Source organism: Saxophila tyrrhenica, assembly GCF_035928015.1.
Source record: "Saxophila tyrrhenica strain CCFEE 5935 chromosome Unknown scaffold_11, whole genome shotgun sequence".
Classification (NCBI taxonomy): Eukaryota; Fungi; Ascomycota; class Dothideomycetes; order Mycosphaerellales; family Extremaceae; genus Saxophila; species Saxophila tyrrhenica.
Window position 1 is genome coordinate 14793 of NW_027041743.1, and position 18591 is coordinate 33383.

General features: G+C 54.9%; 9 protein-coding genes across 9 annotated transcripts; 4 read left to right on the forward strand and 5 right to left on the reverse strand.

Annotated features, from left to right (window-relative positions):
• Positions 1–283: 283 nt before the first annotated feature.
• LTR77_007036 (uncharacterized protein) lies at positions 284–2162 on the forward strand (the record flags this gene model as incomplete). Its single annotated transcript, XM_064804273.1, has 7 exons — positions 284–395; positions 455–754; positions 811–893; positions 951–1143; positions 1194–1702; positions 1753–1841; positions 1898–2162. 7 exons carry the CDS (start codon positions 284–286, stop codon positions 2160–2162), a joined length of 1551 nt encoding a protein of 516 aa, XP_064657043.1.
• An 86-nt stretch (positions 2163–2248) lies between these two features.
• On the reverse strand, positions 2249–2786 carry LTR77_007037 (uncharacterized protein; the record flags this gene model as incomplete). Its single annotated transcript, XM_064804274.1, has 2 exons — positions 2249–2547; positions 2606–2786. 2 exons carry the CDS (start codon positions 2784–2786, stop codon positions 2249–2251), a joined length of 480 nt encoding a protein of 159 aa, XP_064657044.1.
• A 43-nt stretch (positions 2787–2829) lies between these two features.
• Positions 2830–3542, reverse strand: LTR77_007038 (uncharacterized protein; the record flags this gene model as incomplete). Its single annotated transcript, XM_064804275.1, has 3 exons — positions 2830–3274; positions 3327–3390; positions 3443–3542. The coding sequence occupies 3 exons, from the start codon at positions 3540–3542 to the stop codon at positions 2830–2832; spliced, it is 609 nt and encodes a 202-aa protein (XP_064657045.1).
• A 1067-nt stretch (positions 3543–4609) lies between these two features.
• LTR77_007039 (uncharacterized protein) lies at positions 4610–7760 on the forward strand (the record flags this gene model as incomplete). The annotated part of the gene is made up of 2 exons (XM_064804276.1): positions 4610–6908; positions 7246–7760. The coding sequence occupies 2 exons, from the start codon at positions 4610–4612 to the stop codon at positions 7758–7760; spliced, it is 2814 nt and encodes a 937-aa protein (XP_064657046.1).
• Positions 7761–9573: 1813 nt separating this feature from the next.
• Positions 9574–11349, forward strand: LTR77_007040 (uncharacterized protein; the record flags this gene model as incomplete). The annotated part of the gene is made up of 2 exons (XM_064804277.1): positions 9574–11086; positions 11141–11349. The coding sequence occupies 2 exons, from the start codon at positions 9574–9576 to the stop codon at positions 11347–11349; spliced, it is 1722 nt and encodes a 573-aa protein (XP_064657047.1).
• Positions 11350–11488: 139 nt separating this feature from the next.
• On the reverse strand, positions 11489–12116 carry LTR77_007041 (uncharacterized protein; the record flags this gene model as incomplete). Its single annotated transcript, XM_064804278.1, has 2 exons — positions 11489–11791; positions 11847–12116. The coding sequence occupies 2 exons, from the start codon at positions 12114–12116 to the stop codon at positions 11489–11491; spliced, it is 573 nt and encodes a 190-aa protein (XP_064657048.1).
• Positions 12117–12477: 361 nt separating this feature from the next.
• On the forward strand, positions 12478–14169 carry GAL83 (galactose metabolism- protein; the record flags this gene model as incomplete). Its single annotated transcript, XM_064804279.1, has 1 exon — positions 12478–14169. One exon carries the CDS (start codon positions 12478–12480, stop codon positions 14167–14169), a length of 1692 nt encoding a protein of 563 aa, XP_064657049.1.
• Positions 14170–14523: 354 nt separating this feature from the next.
• Positions 14524–16230, reverse strand: LTR77_007043 (uncharacterized protein; the record flags this gene model as incomplete). The annotated part of the gene is made up of 3 exons (XM_064804280.1): positions 14524–15544; positions 15599–15903; positions 15961–16230. The coding sequence occupies 3 exons, from the start codon at positions 16228–16230 to the stop codon at positions 14524–14526; spliced, it is 1596 nt and encodes a 531-aa protein (XP_064657050.1).
• Positions 16231–16599: 369 nt separating this feature from the next.
• ALV1 (5-aminolevulinate synthase, mitochondrial) lies at positions 16600–18351 on the reverse strand (the record flags this gene model as incomplete). The annotated part of the gene is made up of 1 exon (XM_064804281.1): positions 16600–18351. One exon carries the CDS (start codon positions 18349–18351, stop codon positions 16600–16602), a length of 1752 nt encoding a protein of 583 aa, XP_064657051.1.
• Positions 18352–18591: the final 240 nt, after the last annotated feature.

An 18591-nucleotide genomic window follows, 5' to 3' on the forward strand; every position in this document is an offset into this window, starting at 1 on the left:
GCGTAGCTGCAATCCTGCCCCGCGTACAGAGCCCGAAACCAAGACGCATTCCGTCAAGAATTGGGGCAATGGCGTGCTAGTCGCGGGCACTCCACATCGCATACCTGGGGAGGCAGGCACACGGGCACGGCAGGGTGTAAACGTGCAGCTAGCGATTCATTCGAGGTCTTGGGAGCTTGTCTTTCATCTCAAAACCCTCCAACCTTCCTCTCCATCTGTCAGACGTTGAACTTTTCTGGAAGGTGTTTGGTAGACCAGCGGCCGACGAGCACTTACAGCAAACATGGCACGGGCCAAGCTGGGAGGTACTCGAATGGGTGCCATCAGGGCGTACCTCTTTGGTTACTTCCTGTGTCTTCCTGGATTCTTGTTCGGATATGACACTGGCATCGTCGGTGAGTTATACATTACGCCTTATGTTAGATCTTGAAGTTCAGACTGATCCGTCATACAGGTGGTGTCTTGACCATGGAGTCGTACCAGAGAGACTTCGGCTACAGCGACAACACAACAGTATCCGCGGTCATGGTGTCCATGCAGAATGTTGGAGCCTTCCTGGCCGCCATCAGCATCTTCACTGTCTCTAAAAAGTTCGGACGGCGCAAGACGCTTCAGGCTGCGTGCACCATCTTCTGCATTGGTGTCACCCTTCAAGTGGTACCGTCTGGCTCGCTCGCTTGCTTCTACGTCGGGCGTTTTGTCGCAGGCTTGGGACTGGGCTCTGCAACGGCAGTAGCTCCTGGATACAATGCCGGTGAGTGCGGCGTTGACCTTCCACATGCAATACCGCGTGGCTGACGGTCGACACAGAGATGGCACCAAAGGAAATTCGCGCAAGACTCGGTGGCGGCGTGCAATGGCTGTTTGCCTTGGGAGTGATGATCAGCTACTGGGTGTGTCCTCGACGATGATCCGAGACATTCAAATGCATGACACTGACAGGCACGCAGCTTGACTACGCTGTCGTCCAGACACTTCCATCCAGCTCCAAGCAATGGCAGATACCCGTCGGTCTCCAGATGGTCCCTCCGGCGGTAATTGCCATTGGTCTCATCTTCTGCCACGAGTCTTGCAGATGGCTGGTGAAAGAGGACCGTATCGAGGAGGCCTGGGAGAGCCTGAAGTGGATTCGCGCTGATGATGGTCGGTAACCTTTTCCTAGCTGAAACACTCCCACTGACAGTACAATGCAGGTCCGGAGGTCAGAGCAGAGTTTGAGGAGATCAAGACCGGTCTGGCCGAAGAGTTCCGTGCAAAGGCTGGCTTCAAGAAGAGCGAGCTCCTCGAGCCTGCGAACCGCTACCGCCTCCTCCTCGGTTTTGGCATCTTCGTCGGGCAGCAGTGTACTGGAATGACTGCACTTGCATACTTCGCTCCCCAGATTTTTGCCGTGCTCGTTGGAGACGACCAAACGCAGAATCTCTTGATCACTGGATTGTTTGGAGCACAGAAGTTTATCACTTGCGGTGCATACATCCTCCTAGTCAGCGAGAGATTTAACCGCCGCCCTACATTCTGGATCTCGGCGATCCTCATGGCGGTTTGCTTCATCATCGTCGTCATCGTCAATAAGACAGCTTTCGGCGATGGCACCGGACCGAATGCTCGCCCCGCTGGTATCGGCACGGTGGCCATGATCTTCTTGACCAACTCGATTTACCAGTTTTCATGGGGACCTCTCCCGTGGCCCTACACAGCTGAGGTAAGGCAACACTATATGCATCAGACGTGCAACGGCTCACAGCTTCCCAGATCTTCCCCTCGCGCATCCGCGAGTTCGGTGGTGGGTTGTCGGTCAGCACTCAGTGGCTGTTCAACTTCCTCTTCTCCCTCGTCACACCGTAAGTCCAGTCAAAATCCTCCGTTAAGAGCTCTCGCTAACACTGCAATAATGCAGATACATGGTCAACTCCATGGGCTCCTATGTCTTCCTCTTCTACGCCATCTTGGACGTCATCATGTCGGCCCTCGCTTTCATGTTCGTCAAGGAAACCAAAGGACGATCGATCGAGGAGATGGAGACGATCTTCCACAGCAAGGCTGCTTTCGATGTGGATCTGGCTAGGAAGAGAGGCGCTACTGAGAATGAGGCCGAAATCATCGAGCATGTCGACCATGGCGATGGGACCGACAAGGCGAAGGACACTAAGATTGAGCTTTAGAGTGGTGTGTGGCGGATGTCGGGTGGATATGACTGAGAAAGCGATCGGAATGTAGGCCAGGAATACCTTACTTCTGCTACAGGATTCTAGTCCTTGTTAAAGTCAATTACAACCCGACCAGCAATCTCTCCACGTCGCAGTGCCTCCACACTTTCCGCCCACTGGGACTTCCCTCTTACTTCGTGTATAGGTTTCAGAAGCCCTCGTCTTGCATACTCGAGACAAGCTGCTGTATCCTGCATGGTTCCTACTAGAGACCCGATGACGTGCATATTTTTGAAGACAAACGTGCTCGGTTCGGCTCCGAGTTGTACAGTCCCATGTGGTGGAAGCGCAATGGCCATGATCCGGGCTCCTCTGCGGCTGCCGACGAAATCCATAGCGTCTTTGGAGGAAGTGATTAGCCGACGGTCGATGTCAGGTTCGAGAGGACAGGAACGCACTCTTGTAGGCTTGATACGCCGTAACAACAACACCGTGCACACCAACGCCATCGGCTATTTCAATCACCTTCGCGGCAACGTCTTTCTCCCCACGGAAGTCGACAAACGCTTCTGCGCCCATCTCCATACTCAGCTTCTTCTTTGCCTCTCCACCATCGATGACAATCGGCCGCATACCCATCGCTCTGTCGGGCTATGAGTCTACACACACTTTCAAGCATGGTTTAAGCAACTTGCCTCGCCAGCTGCACACCCTGAATTCCGACTCCGCCGCCTCCGCCAGGGAACACAACCCAGTTGGACGGCTTGAGCTGCCCCTCAATAAGAGCGCGGTGCATGGTGCTGGCCGAGCACATGATCGGTCCCGCAACCTCATCGCTCACTCCATCCGGAATCCTCGAGGTGTATATCGCCGGCTTCGCCAAATACTGCTGGTACGTCCCCGGCGTATGAAGACCGGTCTGAAGTGCTTCTGCGCAGTAGTTTTCCCGCCCGTTCCAGCATTCTTCGCAGTTGTGACATACATCGTGGATCGGTTTGACGCCTGCGCGGTCGCCTACCTTCCAGCCTTTGACTTGTTTGCCGATTTTGACGACGACGCCGGCGCCTTCGTGGCCGGCGCAACGAACGCCGAACTGTGACATTGGAGGGACGGGCCAATCGTTTAGCCTGGGGTTGTCGTGAGGGACGGATCTGGTAATATAACAAACGCACGTCTTACATGTAGTGGACATCGCTCATGCAAAGGCCGGTGCAGTTGAGCCGGATGAGAACTTCATCATCCTCTTGGAATCAATTAGCTCCCTCTCCTGTCAATGTGACGGGCGGCAAGCCTACTGGGCTCTGGCACGTCGAGCTGTTGAACTTCGACTCTGAAGTCCGACCCCTCGTTGACGACTACCGCCGCTATGCCCTTCTTTGGGATTTCCTCTGACATCGTGAGATGAAATGGAGACAAGATGGCACACTTACAACGGTCGCAGAAGAGACGAGATGGAAGAACAACTTGAAGAGCCACGTAACAATAGACTTTGCCTGCGATCGTCTCCCGTGTGCGGAGCTCCAGAGCAAGAACAAGGTGGGGTACAGATCCTTCTGCCGAAGACAACACAGCCGCCAGGAGTGCAATATGTCAGTCAAGCGTAAGGTGCAGCTGTTGTCAAGGACGGATGCGAGAGAAACGCGTCAAGTTTGCGACTTGAGCGAAGGTGAGCAACATCGCAACGCGTCTGGAGACAGAGTTCACACTGTCGAGACACCTTCCTGTTTGGGCAACACTGTCTGAGTTTGAGACAATGATCGCAAGCAGGTCTGGCGAGCTGAGACTCATTGCCCGCGCCCTTCGAGCGTTCATCCATGTCTCTTCCTACACGCGGAGTCGAAAGGATGCAGCAAGCAACAAGCCAACCCAGTCCTGCAAAGGCGAAGGGTTGGGATAGGGCTGTTCACCGTCGGTCAGACCAAAAGACAACGATGGACCGAAGGTACTTGAAGAATGTCCAAATCGGCCCGCAGTGGCCGCGTACAAGTGGTCAGCACTGCACATGTCGTTCTGTTGATGAAGAGAACGTGCGTACCCCATGGTTGGCCAGCCTGTCAATCTCCGTCTGCTGTGCTCTGCTCACCTCGTTCAACCGTGGTTGCTTGTCGATGTCGATGGTTGCGTTCCCTTGTATCCTCTAGCTCTGCATCGCCACCGCCCCAAGCTTCCCAGATCCGCTGCGGAGGAAGGCTTGCTGGTGCTTTCCTCCAATGGACGCCTTCTAGTTGCACCGCTAGAAGGGCCGAAGAAGCCGACCTGCGCCTTGTTCTTGTGTGGTGCTGTGGTTGCATCGGTCGTCTGATCCATTCAAGGGCGGTGTTTTGCTAAGCCTTGATCTTTGTACCGCTGGTCGGCAAGCTCAAAACGTCTTTTCCTACCTCCTGCGCCGTTCTTTGCTTCCTTGAAAACAATACCTAACTTCCTTCTGTCATGATCGAACATCAGGCCTAAGAATAATCAACATGCCTAACAGGTTATCCAAGATACTCTCGCGGTCCTCCAAGGACAAGGAGGCTGAAGCCAACACTGAAGATGACAACTCTTCCTCCTCCTCTCCACCTCCCGAGTATGCTCAACCGCTGCCAGACTACGATGAGGAGAACATCCTCACACCACCAGACCTGACTACTGGCTTCTCGAACCTGAATTTGAGCTCTCAGAAGAACGATACACCACAAGTCGATCATTGCATTGCACACCTCAAATTGCTGGAATGCTTTTACCGTTTGCGCCAGAGAGTGGCCTCGAAAGACGGCCTTTTTTGCATCTACAACAACATCGTGCTAGACAAGGGACTGCCATCGGGTGATAAGGAAGCTCGGGCTCTGGCGAAACTGTCTGAAAAACGATGGGCCGTCTACGTCTCTCGAGCCGTCGGTCGATTCGAAGCGTGGATCAACTCTTTATTCCCAAATCCCCGGCCGCTGAAGTGTGCAGAGTTCATGGTGTACGGCAAGGCGGGAACATTGTGCGAACCCACACAGATGAGTCGTCGCTTGACGTTTAATAAGAGCAACATGCCTCCTATGGACGTTCTCATGGTGTGGCATGCGTATATGCTCAACCCAAGAGCGTACCTCGAGGACTGTCTGCGGAATGGGTGGATGACGTTGTGGCACACCGGCTTTCCCTGGCAGTCGGCTATAGACTGCATCGACTCCAATACATTTGCGTACGAAGCTGGCGATGAAGCCGCGACGAATTTTGCGAGATCCACCAACTGGAACCAGCTTCGCGACGCGGACGTCGCGCGATTCAGCTGTCCAGGCTGCCTTGGCGGAGTCCAGAGTCCTTGGACCACCGTTTCGGAAAAGGCTGCCAGATTGCTCTCCGGGTGCCATGACTGGGACAGTCTGTCGAAAGGAGTGGACAACGTACTGTCGTCTGGTCGCGGCTTCGCAGACAAAGACTTTTCCATGCGCTGTCCGTATTGTATGACGGATATCAATCATGAGAGGTTGAAGGCTGCCAAGTTCTGCAACGACGCCAGGAAGCTCATCAAGGATGATGTGATGATGCCAGGCACTCCTCTTGGTTATGAAGGGATTCCGCTGAAGTGGGGGAAGAAGTCCGATACTATGTTTGCTTACTTTGGCAAAATGGGTCCTTTCGCGAATCGATTCGTCAAGCTGGGCCTGGGGATGAGCATCATCAATGAGAATGCGAAGAGAAACTCAAAATGCTCGACCATGACTGGGATACGCGATCAGATTGAGAAGCAGATGACGGATCGGCGGTATATGAGCACCGTCAAGTGCAGCTTTGGGATGCCGAAACTGAGTAAAGCAGATCGAGTCAGCATCAGGAAGATGATGAGTAGATACTGGGAGAACAGCTCACCGTTCGCACTCGATCTTGTCGGGGCTGTCATTCGGCAGGGAAGCTTCATCGAGAAGATGCATAACATTGACTGGCTTCATTCGCCGGCTCTGCCCAACACTATGAAGCGGCTGTTGGTCAAATATCAGCGGTTCGTTTCGATCATGAAGGATCCAACGCATATGGCTGTGCCGACGCTGGATGTTGATCTCGCATGGCACACACATCAGCTGTCGCCGTATCCTTATATGGCGTATACTATTGCCAATACCGGGCAGTTCATCGATCACGACGACAAAGTGGCAGAGACCGCATTGAATGACGCCTTTGCCTGGACCAGCAAGACCTACCAGAGGCTCTACGGCGAGCCATACTCTGAGTGCACCTGCTGGTACTGCGAAGCGACCCGGGAATCGCACACGAATGTCGCCTCTCGGCTCTTCAACACTTGGAGCAACCAAGCCAACGACTCCCTCGTGCACCGCAGCTCCCAGGACCCGCGGAAAAGCGTCCACATCTCAGTGCATAATGCTGTTCGTCCGGATGATACCGAGTACGCTGTAGGTGCGAGACAGAAGGCCGCTGAATTGGAGAAGGCATACGAGAAGGCCTGTGAGAGGGCACGGAAGAGAGGTCGTCCGGAGCCCAAGAGGGATGACTATTACTGGAGTGATGCGTACGGACATGCAGTTTACATTCCTGCATATTCTCCGTACGTTGGGGGGTACATGTTCATGCCGGCGTACTATCCTGTGGCGCCGGCGTGTATGGCGATGGGGGTTGGAGCGGCAGGGAATTGCTGTAGTGGGACTTGTGGTGGAGGGGTTGCTGCTGGTGCTTGTGCGGGAGCTGGGGGAGGTTGTGGTGGGAATGGTGCTGCGGGGGGAGGATGTGCAGGAGGAGGTGGTGGTTGCGGGGGAGGGGGAGGAGGGGGTGGTGGGGGTGGGTGTGGTGGAGGAGGAGGAGGTTGTTGAGCAAGTCAGTGGATTCAGCTGCAGAGGACTGGTTTGTTGAACTGGGATACCCTTTGGAATGCGAAGCGGCTTTATTGAAGTACGAACTTCCCCAGTCCTCCCATCAGAAGCAACTCAAGCAGGATGAGCATCATGAATGCACCGTGTTGAGAGCGAGTGCTCGAACATTTAGCTCACAACCGCGGCTCAAAGTCATCGCAAGAACCTCGTCGACGAGGAAGATGATGTAAGGGCTACTTCCGACAAACATCCCACAACAGATGCTCCAGCCTTCGATCGAGTGGCCGCATGAGGTTTGAGGCTAGGCTCGCGCACTCATGACGCTGCCCCAATCCGTCTCATCGAGCGCATAACCATTGTCGCATCTCCTTCGCCGCCCGACCAAGGTGCAGACCGCAACAGCGGACCTTCTCGTCTCAGCGATCAGGCCACCCTACGCCCTACTCCATCTCCGCCTAAAGACGCCGCAAAGCACATCACTGGGCCAGCTCCTTCCGGCGACCGCCTCACAACCAGCGTGGCTGACAAGCGCGAAGGACAAGGTTCTCATGAGGCCACGAGCGGCGATGCGTCAGAGCAGCCCTCGCTTCAGGGCGACAGTTCGACATCCGGAGCTCCAGCCAAGAAGAAGAAAGAGAAGGGCCACACATACAAAGGTCTTTGGAAGGTCCCTTCGACCGTACGCATGGCGCTTCAGAACAAGTCTTTCCAAGAAGGAGTGGTGCAGGCTCGTCGCCGCGTCTCACCGATTGCCCGGGACTTGCAGGCTCGCGTTCTGAAGAAGGACGGTTCTGCGGGCGCGGAGGGCGACAGGGCTTGAGAGAGTGTCATAGTGGAGGATGCCGGTTTCGTCGTTAGGATTCGCACGGCGAGCGGTTCCAACCACTTGTTGCGATGTCAAGTGGCGTCTGCGAGGACGGTCGATGTATGTAATGGAGGAGACGTTGCGCATTCTGGAAGTGAAGTTGAGGTGGATGGAGGTCTTGGCAAGATTTCGACTTCACCCTCCCTCCAACCAAAACACATTCATTCTGAAATCTTGCTCCAACGTCTTTAACGCCGTATACGCATACTTATGAAACGAAGTAACCGATTTATAGACTGTGTCGGAAGTTGGTAACGTTCTTGGACATGCTCGTATCAATGCTTCATCGGGAAAGATTCATCGGGAGAGATTCATCGGGACAGGCACCATGGACGACGAAAGGCAAACGATGATTGATTGTTGACTTGTACTATTTTGGCTTGTATTCGATCGATCGGTCTGGGATTCGTTGGAGCAGCGGCTTCGTTGTGTGTTGGTTGTTGTACTTGGTCGGTTGAGTTTCTCCACTTGTCGGATCGGCTCCATCGTTTATCCCGATGCCGCCCCGATTGCTGGAGTTTCAAGACAGCCCCGTTGTGTGGTTCCTATGTCGTCGTCCTCGTTGTAGATATTTATGATTGGCTGTAGTGCTGCTTGCAGGTCGAGTGGAACCGAGTTTATCCCGTCAATCGGTCTTACTCATACCACGGTCTGCAAGAAATTTCAAAAGGTATTATATTGTAAATTTGAATATTGATCTTTCATGATCGCAGCCAATCAGCTGGCTTGTGTCGTATAGTTCGTTCTACCCGCGTTCTAATCAATTCGACTTGATATACTAACCTGTCTCCAGGTGGTTAGGTACGGCTTTATCGCTCTCTAAATCATTAGATTCGATTTGATTCTGACATTTTCCAGTACACCACGTTGTGGGAGGGTTCTCTTGATCTAGATCATGGGATTCCAATCATCAATACCGTGGAAACACAGGTAAATGCCTTTGACACGATTGTTGTACACTCAATCGATTCTAATCGTTCCTTAGGTTCGATTCCTGTCACAAGCAAATTTCCGCCTTGAGAACGTTCGATCCGTTCATCATGGTCTTCACTTTTTGCGTTTTGCTTTACTCAAACCGTTGGTGTTTAGCATACTCGATAATGTTGTTGATTGACTCTGTCGAGATCCCCTGCGTAGAGCTTTTCTTTTGCCCCACCAATGTCCAGTGGTCTTATCTGATCCTTCTCGAGATCATTCTGTATCCAAAGCAGATATACAACTGCAGCAATGACCGTTATCTTGATAGATATGACTTGTCCCTTGTCTTAGATTTTCAACACAGTCAAACGTTGGGAGCATTCTGGGCACTCAAAGGCAGATGATCCATAACGGAAAGATGTCCACGACTCTTCGGGCAACACGTTATAACAACTATGAGCCATAAACAACATAACACCATGTCTTCAGCTAAGAATCATACCATCGAACGCCATGTAATGCATTTGTCCCATCCAGGTGGCCGCCGGGCACGCCCAGAGCGCTCCCAACATTGGAAGGGAAGCATTTCATTGCGAATCGATATGTAGCATATCCATTCAAACCATTCAGTCCCCATTTGCAACATATATGCATTGTTTCGTCCGATGGCTGCCAGCATCAAGCAGCAGGTGAGGTCGGAGAGCTCTTGGCATATCTCTAAAACAACCTCACCTCCCGACCTTAGCACCATCTCTACACCCCGACATTGGCCAATACTATGCGACAGTGGCATGATAACTGCCACGGAACGGTAACGCACATCTTCTAGACCCCCCAAACCCCCCGAAACATGGACGTCTTCTCCTCTACCCGCCACCCAACCCCCGACATCATCCCCTCACCCTACAAGCCCACCTACCTAACTTGGACCATCTTGACCATCATCGTCGTCGCATTGACGACCCGACTACTCACCTCTGCCAAGACATCCGCCACAACTCACACAAAGAATGGCCACCCCGTCGAAACCATCCCGCGCATCCCCTACTACCTCCCCTACCTTAGCCACCTCCCCTCCATGGCATGGGACTCAACTTTCACCCGCCGGCTCCGCGACCAACACCAGGACGGTGCCTTCGCTCTCGACCTCCTCGGGATGAAGCACAACATCATTTTCTCGCCTTCTCTAATCACCGCTTTGCTGAATCAGCCACCTGAGCATGTCTCTGCTCAACCAGTACGGACGAAACTCCTCACCAACGTCTTCGGCATGCCATCCTCGAGCTATGAGCGGAAAGTCTGGGAAGCGGCTATGCCCGACCTCCAAGCCTGTGACCGGGATCTTGACCAGGAGCCCACGCTTGGAGAGACGGTCGATCGGACGATCCGTAACCTGAAGAGCAGCATCAGTAGTCTCGTCTCCGGAGCCGAAAGCCTCGTCGACCAGTCCACCTGGGAGCGGAATGCCGGCGTGGAGATGAAGCGAGATGCACTCGGCGAAGAAGTTGTTGAGACGACTTTGCGACCACTGATCCGGGACTTCGTGGCGCGGATCACGACTACCACGCTCATGGGCGAGACGTTTGTGGAGAAGTTCGAGGCGTTGTGGGAGGACTTTTGGACGGTTGACCGCAGCTACTGGCTGCTGGCATTGGGTTGGCCGCGGTGGGTGCCCCTGCCCGGACTTACGAGAGCGCACATTGCGCGGAAAAGAGTCCTCGAGATGCTGGAAGCGTTTCACGAGGCTATGGAGAAGCAGGCAAAGGGGGAGGATGCAGGAGCGGAGTGGCTGGAGTTGGAAGATGTGAGCACGCTGCTCAAAGAGCGGACCAACGTCTACCGAAAGCACGGGCTGAGCATGAGAGCGAGAGCAGCGTTGGACTTGAGCTTGGTCTGGGCGGCGAATACTAATGCTAATGCACTAGTCTTCTCGATGCTTCACCACATCTATGCTAGCCCCGAAGTACTGTCTCGCATCCGCCAGGAGATTGCTCCATTCGCCCAAGTCGTCCAACCAAAGCAAGAGTTCCCAATCCCGGAGCCATCTCGATTAGAGTCGGTCGATGCTGGAGGACTGTGTGAAGGCTGCCCGCTGCTCAAAAGCTGCTATACCGAGTCTTTGCGGCTGGACACAGCGCCGTGGTCCACGCGATTCGTGGAACAGGATTGCGTTCTGCAGTCAAAGGAAGGTCAAACCTGTTGGCTGTTGCGGAAAGGCGAGTATGTCCATGCAGCGCACGACCTGCACGGCATCGATTCGGAATATTTCCACGATCCTCTTGTCTGGAAGGCGGATAGACATATTCGGCCAGACGGTGATGAGAAAAGGGCAGCTGTCGATTTGGGGCCAATCCCATCGTTTCGTCAGTACCGAACATCCTACACTCTGGACCGTTGCAACGCTGACAATGCTCCAGGAAGCGGTGAATTGGTGTCTCCCGGCAGGGATCTCGTTGTCAAAGAGGTCATGTGCTTCGTCGCCGCAATCATCGCACTGTGGGATATCGAGCCCGCAAATGGCGGTAAATGGAGAATGCCACAGCCTCGCACGGCTGCAGGAGTGTACGGGACCAGCAATAGCACACGAGTCTGGGTGAAGCGGCGTCAACTGCCACAGTCGAATTGAAGTCCAGGCTGCCGATCTTTAGCCCTGCCATGGCTCCATGAAGATAGCTTCAACGACGCTCCATAATCCGAGTCGACTATCTCCATGATGGACACCAAACATTCCCGGGTCGTTCAGACGGCTTCGAGGGCGACAGGCGTCAATAGTCCGAATCAACTTCTTCCATGATGGGTTGCTGAAGCATTCCCTTCCCACGACCGACCCTCCGGCTGCTGTTGGACGCACTGACCTGGTTCGGAGACGAATAGCCTGGAGAAAGCAATGGCAGCCCATTCTCTCTCTTCCTGCGCTTCTCCTGCCGATACTGCTTGGCTGTGCGGCCTGATTCTAATGGCTGCGGCTCCAGACCAAGAGGTCCTTGAAGGGAGGTGCAGATGAACGCCAGCAGAAGACCGAGCGCACCTCCCACCAGAGCTCCGATTCCGAGGTAGATGTAGAGGGTCTAGCAGACAATCATCAGCTCAGCCTCATTAAACAGTCCATCCCAACCAACCCACCTCGAACCTCGCCAGAAATTTAAAAGGCGCCAGTACACACGCGAACAGAAATTGGCCCAGGTAGACGACCGGGAGGAGGAGAAATTCCAGCGGACGGTACAGCAACTTCAAGATGAAGACCACTGCAAAGGCGAGGTTGTACAGGACGTAGTATAGTCCGATCGCAACAGGATAGACGACCCAGTAAACAGCCTTGCCCGCCGTCACCACCAGATCACGGAGCTGCGGATCATTCCCGGCCTCTGGCACATCCTCCCCATCCGTCGACATCCCGCTTCACTGCAGGATGAGGCTGAGCGAGACTTTGGTGGAAGGATGACTTGCATGTGCTGCTGCTGTCCGGCGGCTGTCGGAGAAAACCCGCGACTCCCATTCGCGCTAGAGGTGGCGCTAAAGCGGTCGGCGTGGTGGGGGCTCTTGGACTCTTTCGCCGACGTGCTGCACCTTTACAACCCCATGTCATGACCGTGTCCGCCAGCCAGCTGCAGTTGTGTTTTCGATGAGGCCTCTTACTGATATGGAATAAGACAGTCGCAACAGCCCACCCCTCGCATCCCACCGGACATGCTTTGAGGGATAATTGGAAAGATCGCACCGCAGGAATCGATTGGATGAGCGTGAAGCCGCTACAATGGGAAACAGCCAAAGCCAATCGAGCGACCGGGACGCTCCCAAGTCGCCCGCCGTCCACCGTGACTCGAGTCGGAAGGAGCGTACAAGAGACAGAGATGGATCACAGTATCGCACCACCAGCAACACCAGCACCTCCACCGCGCGGAGAGCGCAATCACATGTCAGCGCCAGCGCCAGCGCCAGCACCAGCAAGGCACCCGCGACGACCCCACCAAACCCCACGGCGACACTTCTACCTTCCACCACCGCGACTAGCTCCACCTCCACCTCCAACGCGCACGCCCATGCCGAGACTGGTGCGACGTCTTCACACTCAAGAGCCCGCTCCATAACCTCTCCCTCTCCTCACGCCACCTCCACACAAGACTCGGCAGCAAGTCAGCAGTCAGGCAACATGGGCAACGCCGAGTCAAGGCAGCGTCCGCCGTCAAGATCCAGCACACTTCCACCACCACAAACCGAGAGGCCACAGCCATCGCCGTCTTCGCAGCCCGTGGACGTTCCGGCAAACCTGCATCATCATGACGGACCGCAAGATCAAGATGCCTATGAAAACACCACCGACCAGCCCATGTATGGAGGCCTCCCGGCAAGCGACTTCAGCCGACCGCCAAGACTTCCTCTACCCATCGACCGCGATCCAGAGCCGACGTCACCAATCGCCACTCCCACCGATGCGACGACACCCCACGAGATCAGTCTTACCCGCCGACCGGCTAGCATGCTGAGTTCGACCACGCTCGACGATGAAGAAGTGGCCGACATCGAGACCTTCACGCAAGAGACCGACCCGTACAGCCAGAAAGTCCTCACCACTCTAGAATGGCGCGGCAAAGCTGATACAGTCTTCGTCACGGGCACCTTCATCAACTGGGAGAAGAAGTTCAAAATGCAAAAGGATCGAGAGGCCAATGGCAATGCCGTATTCAGCCTCACCGCACCATTGCCGACCGGCACGCACCACATCAAGTTCCTCGTGGATGGTGAGATGGTTCTTTCCAATCAGTATCCCACGACTGTCGACTACACCAACTCGCTTGTCAACTACGTCGAGATCGCCGCCCAGCTGTCTTCAAACGAAGCGCAGCCACCCGCGCCTGCAGAGCCGATGCCGATACCCGGCGCAGCGGCGGAAGCAGCGAGCGCGCGGACCTCGGCCAAGGACTTCTCCACGGTAGCGCAGCCGCCCGAGACAAACGAAACGGCCTCCACCACTCTCCAAGACACTGCTCCAGCACCAGCGCCCTCGCAGCCCCCTCAGCCAACACCCAGCGCCGTCCAGCAGCCTCAACAGCAACAAATCCTCGAGCACCAACATCAACAACCCTCCAAGCCACTGCCGAAGACCAAGGAACCACGTCCAAAGTACACCTCCGAGATCCCCGAGTTCCTCCAGCACGTCGATCTCTACTCCACCCCCGACGACGAGCGTTTCCGCCGCGCTAGCAAGGCTACCGCGCACCTGCCCCAGCCTCCCACGCTGCCCATGTTCATGAGTAAGAGCATCTTGAACGCCGCGACGCCGCACAAGGACGACGCGAGCGTGTTGACGATGCCGAACCATACGGTGCTGAATCATCTGGCGACGAGCAGTATCAGGCAGGGTGTACTGGCGACGAGTGGGACGACGCGGTATAAGCGGAAGTTTCTGACTACGATTATGTACAAGCCGACGGGTGAGTCGGGATGAGGTTGTGATGGGATGTTCTCGACGATGCGATGAGACTATGAGAGATGTGACATGCATGGATGGATTGTTTTGCGTGCGCAGATGGAGCGTTCTAGCTAGCACGTGCATGCGCTGATGGCACGTGATTGTCCGTGTTTTTAGATAGCATGTGCAAATGTCATTGTTGCACAACATTCACTTCCAACGGCTTAAACTAGCCTTCTCCAACATAAAAGTGTACGTCGTGCCACCGCAGACGACCGTGAACGACTCGCTGGATACTTGATATATCCGACATCTTTTCTCATCATCGAGCCCTCCTCCAGCGTACAGCTTTGGGATGCGTTAGTGCAGCAACTGTAAAAGGCTTGTCCACTACTTGATATCCTCGCAAACCTTCGCCGTCAACGCCATCACCTTCTCATCCTCCAACCTCCTACACGTCAGCTGCAGACTGACAGGTATCCCCTCAATCTCAGCCGCATCATAGTCCGCCTTCGTCACCTCATCAACCTCTCCCAGCGCCTTAAAGTCCGCCGTATACACATCAACCTCCCTATCCCCAACCACCCCGCTCGGAAACGACGTCGAGCTATAATCCAGTAAATTAAAAATAGCCGTATAACTAACCGTCTTAAACCCTCCAGCCCTGGGCGCCGCGTACGGCGTCGTAGGCCCCAGTATCGCGTCTAAACCCTCGCACGCCGCCCAGCGGTCGAGATACATCTTCTGCAACGCCGTGCGCTGTTTTTGCAGCTGCCAGAGATCGTAGGTAGACAGTTCCTTCGCCTCCGAATAAGACTTCATCTCCGGCCGCCAGGGCTCGCCGGTGGGTTCGAGGATCTTCTGCACGGAGCGACCGCCGTCGGCGACGAAGAAGCGGCCGACGAGGTCGTTGGCTCCGGCGTGGCCGGTTGCGGGCCAGGTGATGATGTCGTAGTTTTTGGATTTGAGTTTGTCGACTACGGTCTGCAACGCTCGCTTTACGGGTGGCGTTGGGCTGCAGAGGCCGTTGTCCCAGAGGACGGCGATTTTTGGTCTGTTCTTAATCTCGACGCTTCGCCAGGGCATAGGGATGCACTTTGGATCTCGCAACCATGGACTAGCGTTCGCGACGTTATCGGTGAATAGCCGTAGGTCCGCCATACTCCTCGCCATCGGCCCGTGAACGCTGCCGATTGATTCTTGACCTGCTAAGCCGGAGCGAGCGTCGAAGTGCGGAAACCGCCCGTATGAGGGACGGATGGTGTAGATGCCTGTGCAAGCGGCTGGGATGCGCAGGCTGCCGCCAATGTCTGTGCCGACGCCGAGAGGGCTACCTCGCATAGCTATGAGAGCGCTCTCGCCACCTGAAGAGCCGCCGGAGGTTAGGTTGCGGTTGAGAGGGTTGGTTGTTCTGCTGAATGTGAGCACGCTGCCGAACGGTTGCCGAGAAGACATGCCAGCTTACCGACCATAGCAATTATTCACAGTCTCAGCAATCATCATCGCCGTAGGCACATTGGTCTTAACATACGCCACCGCCCCAAGCTCACGCAGAATGGCAACGATCGTACTTTCCTGCTCCATCGGCTCCAATGCCCAGCTGCAGAAACCAACAGAGCTGGGATAACCGGGAATATTGAAATTATCTTTGAGACTGACGGGTAAGCCATGAAGAGGCCCAACGGTCTTGCCGGTGCGCGATAAGTGGTCATCGAGCTCCTTCGCGCGGGCGAGGGCTGCATCGAACATGGTGACGGTGAGGCAGTTGGTCTGGTCAAATGAGCCCGTGCCTAAACAAAGTTGGAGGGACCGTTCAAGACGACTCACAAGCTGATGAGCGATAACAGCACGTCTGCAAAACGCCCTTGTCACGTCCTCCGCCTTCCACTCTCCAGCAGCAACCTTCTGGACAATCTCAGTTGCATAGCTGTCCGTAATCGCGAGCTCCAGGTCGCTCAAGATGCCGCATTCTGCTGGCACACCTGTAACGTCTTTCCGATCTACTGGCGGCAAGTTGTCCTCTTTGATACGCCATTCTGCTGGGATCGAGGCGTCGAGCTTCTCCTTTGCCTTTGTGCTGATGTCCTGCCAAGCCATGTTGTCGAGATAGAGTTAGCTGAGTATGCGGAGCAAACGAGAACGAGAACGAAACAAGGGCTGAGTCGTGGAGCTTCTTCGACGTGAGTGGGGATCTAGATAGGCCAACAACAGCAATGAGAACTGGTTAATAGAAACACCTACTATCCACTGTCGTTACGCATACTCCGAAGTCGGCGTACCCCTCTTCTGGCGTAGTACAATGTCACTATTCGCTATCAGTCTGAAGAAGAGCAGAAAACGGGACAGATGATCGGTGAGCAGCAGCAAGGGAGTGTCATAAAGATCTGCCTACGATCGCATGACCCCAAAGGTCTGAACAAGATTCCAAGACTTTCGTATATCGCATGAACATCAATCGCTCATCGCTCAAGCGGCGGCTGCAACAGCCTGCTGGACCTGAGGACGCTCCTGCTCGAGGATGTTCTCAAGCACGCCCAAGGCACCTTGTCCTGTTTTCATCTCCTTTACGACTTCGGTCAAACCGAGCTGTCCGTCGGTCCAAAGAGGCTGGACAGCTTGGGCGTCCTTCTCTCCAACGCCGATGAAGCCGCCCTCACGAGCCCAGTCAGAGGTGCGTTTGATGCCGAGCTCGTTCCAGACGCTGTCCAATGCTTGCACGAGATGCTCGCGGAACTCTCTAGTATGGCCAGGAGTTGGCGTGATACGGAGACGCTCCTGACCAACAGGCACAGTAGGGTAGTTGATCGCCTGGACGTAGATCTGATGCTTGTCGAGGAGCAGGTCAGAAGCCTTCTTCGCCACCTCAGCGTTGCCAACCAAGCAAGGGATGATGTGGGACGGATTCGGGATGACCGGGATGTCCATGGCATTAAGCTGCTCCTTCACAGCTCGTGTGTGCAGCTGCTGGAGTCTCCGATCGCCTTGGTAGCTCGCCTGATACTCGATCGCAGTCTTCGCGCCGGCCATGGTCGCAGGGGGTAGAGAAGTGGTGAAGATGAACCCTGGAGCGAGCGAGCGTATCGTATCAACCATCTGTGACGAACCTGCAATATAGCCACCCACACAACCGTATGCCTTCCCAAGTGTGCCGGTAATGATGTCCACACGGTCTTGAACAGTGCCTCGAGGACTGCCACCGTTCGCGTATGTCTCGTAGTCCAAGTGCTCTGCCACACCAGCACCGTTTGGTCCGTACATTCCTACCGCATGGACTTCGTCCAAAAAGGTGATTGCGCCGTACTTCTCGGCCAAGTCGCAAATCTCTGCGATCGGTCCAACGCTGCCGCACATGCTGTACACGCTCTCGAAAGCGATAATCTTCGGCACATCTAAAGGCAGCGAAGCCAACTTGCTCTCCAGATCCGCCACATCGTTGTGCTTGAAGACCAGTTTCTTCGCGCCAGAGTGCCGAATGCCCTGGATCATGGAAGCATGGTTCATGCTGTCACTCAGAATGACACAGTTCGGCATCTTGCTTCCCAGAGTCGCCAGAGTCGCATCGTTCGCGACAAAGCAGCTCGTAAACACCAGCGCTGACTCCTTTGCGTGCAGATCCGCCAGCGACTTCTCCAAGGCGATCGCATGCTGGTTGTGTCCGGAAATATTCCTAGTCCCTCCAGCTCCAGCACCGTACCTGTCCAACGTCTCGTGCATCTGCTTCAGCACATGCGGGTTCCGTCCCATACCCAAGTAATCGTTCGAGCACCATACCGTCACCCGTTCTTCCGGAGCCGACATGTGCGCTCTTGGAAACTCCTGCGCCAATCGATTGATATTGTTGAAGTAGCGGTAGCTCTTGTCCTTATGCTTCTTGTCCAATTCCGTCTTGTAGAAGCCCTCGTAATCATACTTCGAACCCTGCGGTGGTGGCGCATATCCGTCTCGTGGGCTCGGAAGGTCAACGGCCTGAGCCTCCTTGGGTGCTGTGGTATGCAAGTTCGCTCGTGGCGGGTTCGTTGCGGCGTGATACGCTCGACAGCCTCCGAGTGCAGCACCACGGGTACCACGAGCGGAGGCAGCGAGGGCTGGCTTCATCATCGGGCATCGTTTGGCTGCGTCGACAATGCGAGCGCTGGTGCTCATAGACCGAATGGTGGCGACAGAGGCTCTCTTCATGAACGGGCAGACCGACTGGGACTGGCGGAGGAGTGCTTCCATGGTGTCGAGAGGGCGTTGGTAGTCGCCAGAAATGACAACAGATCCGGGCGTTTGTCAATTGGGGAGGAAACAAGAAGATTGCAAAGGTGAGATTATGTTCAGCCCAGGACAATGTGAGTATAAGCTTCCCGGCAGTCCGAAGACCGATGACAGGGACAAAATACAACCAATAAGAACGAGGACATTACTCCGCTTCGCAGGAATACACTATTCTGGACTGTCGATCGGACAATGGACCGC